Here is an 8,047-nt window from a genome sequence, read left to right on the forward strand (position 1 = left end):
TCAGAAAGTTGTGCAAAAAATCTTTGACCGAGTTAAGAATTTTCGAATCAATACTGATTTTTTTCAAAAAATCAAAATATTGGTCGCAAAATTTTTTCAATTTTATTTTTTCGATGTTATATCAAATTTGTAATCAAAAAGTACTGTAGTGAAATTTTCATAAAGTGCACCGTTTTCAAGTTATAGCCATTTTTGGGCATTTTTTTTGAAAATAGTCGCAGTTTTCCATTTTTTTTAAATAAGTGCACATGTTTGCCCACTTCTGGAAAAAATATTTTTGAAAGGCTGCGAAAATTATCTTTATTTTGCTTTTTGAACTTTGTTGATACGACATTTAGTTGCTGAGATATTGCCATGCAAAGGTTTAAAAAGCAGTAAAATTGATGTTTTCTAAGTCTCACCCAAACAACGCACAATATTCTAACGTCGATATCTCCGATCTTTCCGAAAACAATAATGTCAAAATTTTCAAATCAAGGCTAACATTTCAAAAGTGCCAAACATTCAATATTACACCTTTTTGAAATGTTAGTCTGTTGTTTTCATCGTTAAAAACACCAAATCAAGTTTTAAAAACCCTCCCATTTTTCGTTACTCGACTGTAAATTTTTTTGGAATATGTCATTTTAAGGGAAATTTAATGTACTTTTCAATCAACATTGACCCAAAAGGGTTAAAAAAACTGTTTTTCGTAAAATCGCGATAACTCGTAATGTTTACAAGTAAACCCCTTATGTATGCATATCATTTTTTTTGTAATTGTCTGCTCTACAACTTTGTAGAACATTATTACACTCTAAATAATAACCCTGCAAAGATAGAAAAAACTTGAAATTGAACTTGAAATGAAAAAATTGTTCTAAAAGAAAAAATTACCCTCCTGGGTCAATGTAGATTCGAAAAGTACATGAAGTTTTCCTTATAATGACATGTTCCAAATTTTTTTTCAGTCGAGTAACGGGAAATGGGAGAATTTTTAAAACTTGTTTTGGTGTTTTTTTCAATGAAAAATACGTTTTTTTCGGAATTCTGAGTTAGTTATCAAATCGGGCGTCTAATTTTACTTAAAAGTTCCTTTGACACCAAATTTCTATCTCATCACCGTTTCAGGCTGCAAATTATTGAAAAACACCTCTTTTCTCGCATGTTCAAAAATGGAAGGGGTCGTACCGCCCCTCCGTCACGAGATATCTAAAATTTCGTGATCAGGGACAAAAATTACCCCTTTTTTTTTACAGATCTTGGTTTTATTTGTCAGAAGTTGCTTAAAATTATTTTATAATTCACAATTTAAATTTTCAACGGTTACTTCTTCCTTGGGAGTTTTTATAATAAAGTGGAAATATTTTCCCACGAGAATTTTAATCCTAAGTGAATCATTCTGATCTAGTCCATAAAGTTCAGGAAACAAAAAGAAATTGTTAGGTTTTTGAAGCAAAATGGGGTTGACTATGCTCAGTTGCTGTTTTAAAAACAGCCACACTGGCCTAGACGTAGAACAAGCAAAGAATTTGTGTTCTATAGATTCAATTTCTCCAGGGCATTCGTCACACTCCGCGGAAATGCAACGATGTTGTCTGTAGAGTAACTCCTTATGTTGCACTTTTCCATGAATTATCCTGTACCAAGTTGCACGATGGTCGGATGGCAGCCTACGATCATTGACGTTCTCGAAGATTCGTCTCCACTGACGCGATGCACTGAGCAAATCTGGATCCGGTTCATCAGCTATCAGCTCCTGGTAGATTGTAGATGACGCGTGGTGCTCAAGTGTCCTTGCTGATAACGTTGCAATTTCAAGTGCAGCAGCTTTCACCTGTGGGTATGCTGCAGGAATTTGCAGAACAGGTTTATCTAGCATTCCTCGTAGAAAGTATAGTTCATCGATGTTGTCTAGGATCCTATTCGTCAACAATGCTATGGACTTGAAACCCGGAGAGTGTAGATTTTGTCCCCCACGGACCTTCGGAAGAAATAATGTTTCCAGTTTAATCGGCTGCCGGCATCGGATCCAAAGGAAGTGCCGAAGTTCTTTGAGAATTTCCCGTTCAAACTTTTTCGGTAGCGGCAAAGTTGATGCCACATACCAAAGTTTGGAAAGGACGAACGTGTTGATGTGGGTGATTTTCTGCAGTAGGTTTAATCCTCGTGACTTGCAATTCCAAAGGCGCCATTTTAGATTCCTCAAAATGTTTACCCAGGTGAGCTCCATCGTTTGCTTTACCGAATTTGCGAACGTTATCCCCAGAACTTTTACAGATTCCGAGACGTTTAGCCAGGGTAGAACTTCCGGGTTTCTCACGCGGCCTACTTCTAGAGCAACTGTTTTTTGTCGATTGAGTCGAGCTCCAGAGAAGTCCTGAAATGCTTCAATGATCTCAACGACGGCTGTCACCGCCTGCGTGTTCGGAACGAACAAACTGATATCGTCTGCGTAAATGTTGAGGGAATCCCCTCCATGTCCTAAAGCCTTTATTTTGTCAATTAACGGTTGAATAAAGATCACGAACAGCAGCATACTAAGGGGATCTCCTTGTCTCACCGATTTCCCTATTTGAAAAGATTGGGACAGTTTTCCATTCAGCAGAATCCTCGACGACGAGTTACCCATAGTTTTCCGAAGGAAATCTATGAGTCTCCTGTTGAAGTTCATGCGCTCCATGACCTCAAACAGAAACCGGCGGTCCACTCTGTCGAACGCATGGTCAAGATCAAAGGAAACCAGCAGCTTCGATTCTCGATTGTGTTTAGCAGCAGAGATTTTGTCCAAGATTTTTGACGTGGCTTGAAAAATATTCTGTTTTCCATTAGAACATTTCTGGTGGCTGGACAGGACCTTTTCCAGCAGTGGCGACATCCGCTGTTTCAAGATCCTCGAGACAATTTTGTAATCAACATTTAAAAGAGTTATTGGTCGATAGCTTTTGATGGCGTTTCCAGCGTCCTTTTTCTTCACCAATACGATGATTCCGTTCATCAGCTTCGGGTTGGCTTCAGGGTTTCGCATGATGTCATTCACAACATATGTGAACTCTCTGCGAATGATGTTCCAAGTTTTAGCGTAGAATTCTCGTGGTAGCCCATCTTCGCCGGGTGATTTTCGTGGTGCGCTGCTTTTGATGCTCTGCCAGATTTCTTCTTCATCAGCTGGGTTCATCAGATCTTCGTTCCGGATGTCGTTCGCAGACAGAGTTTTTTGTGGCAAGAAGTTGTTGGGCCCTGCTCTCGTGTTTTCAGCAGCAAAGAGTTGTTCAAAATATGAGACAACGTGTTGTTCAATGCGGTCACCTTCAATCATCTCCCCTTGATCTTCCAGCTCCCGGATAACTGTTTTTGCCCTTTTGCTACATTTTTCTGAAACGTGGTATAGACTGGTGGGTTCTCCCTGGAGATAGGTTTCGTTCAATTGTCGTGCGTTGCTTGAGAAATCTCTCTGTTGTTTGAGCATCAGCGCCTTGATGCGATTTATTCTACAAAGCTGCGAGGAGTCGTTTAGATAGAGCCCATAAGCTCTAGTCAGTTCCCCATGCAGCAGCTCCAGGGAATCTCGATGATTTCGGAGTTGTTGAGAGGTATGCCAACGGAAGAAAGATGCCAGCTTCGGTTTCACGAAATTGACCCACCATTGGAGCCACGAGGAGTAGTGTTGTTTCTGCCTTACAAGGTATCGCCACTTGTTCTGGAACTCTTCCATAGTTTCCTCATCGTCGAGCACGTGCACGTTTAGCCTCCAGAGTCCGTTTCCTTGGGCAGGTCCTAGTCGTGGCAGAATCAGACGAACGATCACTGCTTTATGATCGCTGAAACAGGTAGCAGAGTGTCGAATCGTCCTGAGGTTATCGCGCATCGATTTTGTTACGAGTACACGATCAATCCTCGATCCCGATCCTGCTCGAAGGAAGGTATAATCCGTAACATTACGATTGAAAACGCGCCAGACATCGATCAGATCCAGAGCAGCTGTGAGGCGTGAGGTCATCTCGCTTCGCGGTGTTCCCCCTGTCGCATCACGATCATTCACAATTGAGTTAAAGTCTCCCCCGAAAATAATGGGACCAGCGCAGTTACGAAGGTAGTGTGCACAGGTCAGGTTAAAAAAGTCCTCTCGTTCGACCCGACTTTGCGAGCCGGTTGGTGCATAAATATTACATAGTGTTACTCCATTTTTGAGTTTGATAAGTAAAAGCCTAGCATCTAACGATCTTTCGACCGTACGGTACTCTATAAAGTTTTTCAATCCTATCGCAACCCCTCGACGACGCTCATTGATATTAAAAAATAGCTCAAATCCTGGTATTTCAAGCCTATCGTTTTCCACTTCTTGAATGAAGATTATATCAATCTCATTCAACCGTACGAAAGCTTTGAATGCATCAACTTTTGTCTGGTTAGAAATGTTGTTGATGTTCAGAGTTGCTAAATTGTAGCTTAAAAAATCCACTGCAAATTTGGGTGTATGACTCGCTCGCTGAACCTTTTGTTGAGTAGCAAATAATCAAAGTTGAGTTGAACTGAGTGTCTGTCGCAGTCTCCGTACTCCTCTCTCGGCTTCGCTCGTCGTGTCGATTTGTGTGTAAGCTGATACTGTTTGTCGCTCACCTGATTTGAAGTGTTATACTTCACATTAGGCGTGCGGTGGGATCCCAGATGTTGACGACTGATCGATCGATGAGCCATCAGCTCAAGGGAACTCGTGAGTTTCAACGTCGTGGGGATGACAGGATCGTCTGGAGGTGGCAATGACAGCTTGTTGTTGAGAGCAGTAAACCGTAATACTTCGGCAGGACATATACAGTGTATTATTATACACCTGCAGCTTACCTGTGAAAGGATCAGCTGCGCTTGGGATGTACATGTCCGAAGGGAGGTGCCTTGCTGTTGAGGAGACGTATTTCTTCTTCGTGCAGTGCTGGTCGTCGAGGAGTAGGTTGCAGGTCGACAAAGAAGTAGCGTTGGAGTCAACGGGTTGCAATCTGTGTGCAGTAGGAATGACTTCTTGAGGGTGGCGGCAGTATCGAGGTGTGCTAGGGCTAGACATATACATCTGCTTCTGCAGCTTACCTGTGGAAGGATCAGCTGCGCTGGGGATGTACATATCCGACGGGAGGTGCCTTGCTGTTGAGGAGATTTGTTTTTTTTTTCGTGCTGTGCTGGTCGTCGAGGAGTAGGTTGCCGTTCGTCGAAGAAGTAGCGTTGGAGTCAACGGGTTGCGATCTGTGTGCAGTAGGAATGACTTCTGAGAAAGGATCAGCTGCGCTGGAGATGTCCAGGTCCGTCGAGAGGTTTTTGGCTGGTGTTTTCTTCTTGTTGTGTACTGATGCATCATTATGGCGAGGCAGTATCGATCTGTTTGTAGTTTGAACGCTTTTTTAGGTGCGGCAGTATCGAGACGTGCTAAGGCTAGACATATACATCTGCAGCTTACCTGGGAAAAATAAATCCGTTCTGTGAACATCCAGGTGCCCCTGCAGGTGTATTGTCGTTGTTGGGCTGATTTAGTTGGAGATGTTTTCATGATGTGGTCAAGTAGCGGGGTGGTATTAATAAAGATGAATATTATGTTGAATCAGTCCTAGTGCGACGATGGTCGGCACTCTCCAGGTTGGGTGAACCTGGTCGCTTGTTGGGGGCGTCGCATTCTTGGGTTGATTTTGGTCCTCTTGGTGTTGTGTGGCCAGGGTATGCGCTGTACAAATCCATGTCCAGCCTCTCCGGGAGCGGTATTGTTGGTGCCGTGCTGGTTCCAGCTTGAGGAGTGAGGTTGTTTTGGTGTTGATGATCGGAGGGGTTTTCGGGAATTATGGGAATTTCAATTTGGTCATCTCGTACTGTTTCGTCTTCAACGACCTCCATTGATTCGGCTGTTTGTGGTTCGGCCGGAGACGGGTCGACGGGGGGGAGATTTGGTTCATCAATGGGTGGGGATGTCGATTGTACCACCTCGGCCAGCGTTAAACGTTTGTTCACGCTCTCGCCGGATTCCTTACGAGCCTCGACGCACGATTTCCCAATATGCAGGGGGCGAACACAATGCACAGTGGTCCAGATCGCAAAATTAAGTGGAAAATGGATTTTCCGAAAAATGGTGACGTTTTGGAGCTTTGGTGTCTTCAGAAGAGTTGTTGCAAATGGAAAGGGGCAACTTTTGGTTTGGTTCAAAATTAGGGTGGTTCACGATTAGGGTGATTTTGAAAATCTAACTTTTCAGGAATATTTTTGGGAATTTTTTCGTCTTCTAAAAAGTTGATGGGCTTGCCAATCCAAGCAACTTTGTCGAAGACACCAAAATTTTATCTCGTAATCTACGCCTTCTATGACCAAATTTATAAAAAGCATCTGAGCAAACCTTCAAAAATCAGTTTTTTGAACGTGGCAATTCAGGGTTAACTTTTAGAGAAAAGTGATATTCGGAGCACTTTTAGAGCTCTACAAAACAAACATTTTCATTTTTTGACATGTCAATTTGGACTTAAGGGTCAAAAGTTACAGCCATTTTAAGGTAAAAAAGATGCAAATTTAAAACTTAAATATCTCAAAATGGCGCAAGCCAAATTTTAAGCACTAGGTTGCATTTGAAAGAAGAGATCTAGCACTACAAACGCTGAAAAAATCTCAGGGGTGTTTTTCTTTAAACTTGAGATATCTTCATTTGAAAAAGTCTAATTTTCAAGGGAAAACCATATGGGACCACCCTAACGAAATTCGAAAATTGTCCAAATATATGTTTTTCCATGTAATTTTGCCCGCTGAATCTGAATCTGCCCTCAGAATTGAGCCAAAATGTCAACAAATCGATTTTTGGTCATATTTTGGGTTTAAATGATAATTTTACATGGAAACCCAAAATATGACCAAAAATCGATTTGTTGACATTTTGGCTCAATTCTGAGGGCAGATTCAGATTCAGCGGGCAAAATTACATGGAAAAACATATATTTGGACAATTTTCGAATTTCGTTAGGGTGGTCCCATATGGTTTTCCCTTGAAAATTAGACTTTTTCAAATGAAGATATCTCAAGTTTAAAGAAAAACACCCCTGAGATTTTTTCAGCGTTTGTAGTGCTAGATCTCTTCTTTCAAATGCAACCTAGTGCTTAAAATTTGGCTTGCGCCATTTTGAGATATTTAAGTTTTAAATTTGCATCTTTTTTACCTTAAAATGGCTGTAACTTTTGACCCTTAAGTCCAAATTGACATGTCAAAAAATGAAAATGTTTGTTTTGTAGAGCTCTAAAAGTGCTCCGAATATCACTTTTCTCTAAAAGTTAACCCTGAATTGCCACGTTCAAAAAACTGATTTTTGGAGGTTTGCTCAGATGCTTTTTATAAATTTGGTCATAGAAGGCGTAGATTACGAGATAAAATTTTGGTGTCTTCGACAAAGTTGCTTGGATTGGCAAGCCCATCAACTTTTTAGAAGACGAAAAAATTCCCAAAAATATTCCTGAAAAGTTAGATTTTCAAAATCACCCTAATCGTGAACCACCCTAATTTTGAACCAAACCAAAAGTTGCCCCTTTCCATTTGCAACAACTCTTCTGAAGACACCAAAGCTCCAAAACGTCACCATTTTTCGGAAAATCCATTTTCCACTTAATTTTGCGATCTGGACCACTGTGCAATGTTTACATGTCCTAATTTGACCTTTGTAGCTCACGTAGGAGGTTTCCCCAGCAACCTCTACGTAGGACGGGATGTGTTTCCGTAGCTTCATCCGGAGAATACGGGTTCCAGTGAGGACTCCCGGGAAGTGCTCCTTCCAGGTCTCATCTTTGACTGAGGTTACTTGACCGTATGTAGAGAAGTGTGTAGCGATCATCTTGTTGGGCATCTGAGGCGGGAGGTCGTAAATCCTAACCTCTCTTGTGTCGTCGATACTCTGCACTGGGATGAGATATGACTTGTTGTCGATCGTGATTTTGTGTTTCAGGTGGTGTTCGGAGATGAGTTGTTCTGCTAGTTCTGCTGATTCGGTTTCGATGATTACTTGTCCATTGGTCATCTTGGTTTGGAGCGATTTGATTTTGGAAATATCTAAGCACATCT

General features: G+C 41.6%; 1 protein-coding gene across 1 annotated transcript; it reads right to left on the reverse strand.

Moving 5' to 3' along the window:
* Positions 1 to 1,372: 1,372 nt before the first annotated feature.
* Positions 1,373 to 5,985, reverse strand: LOC120423080 (uncharacterized). Its single transcript, XM_039586755.2, has 2 exons — positions 4,822 to 5,985; positions 1,373 to 4,727 (listed from the first exon to the last, which is right to left on the reverse strand). Exons 1-2 carry the CDS (start codon positions 5,513 to 5,515, stop codon positions 4,429 to 4,431), a joined length of 993 nt encoding a protein of 330 aa, XP_039442689.2. The 5' UTR covers positions 5,516 to 5,985; the 3' UTR covers positions 1,373 to 4,428.
* Between the last annotated feature and the right edge of the window lie 2,062 nt (positions 5,986 to 8,047).

This window comes from Culex pipiens, chromosome 2 (genome assembly GCF_016801865.2).
Source record: "Culex pipiens pallens isolate TS chromosome 2, TS_CPP_V2, whole genome shotgun sequence".
In the NCBI taxonomy this organism is placed as follows: Eukaryota; Metazoa; Arthropoda; class Insecta; order Diptera; family Culicidae; genus Culex; species Culex pipiens.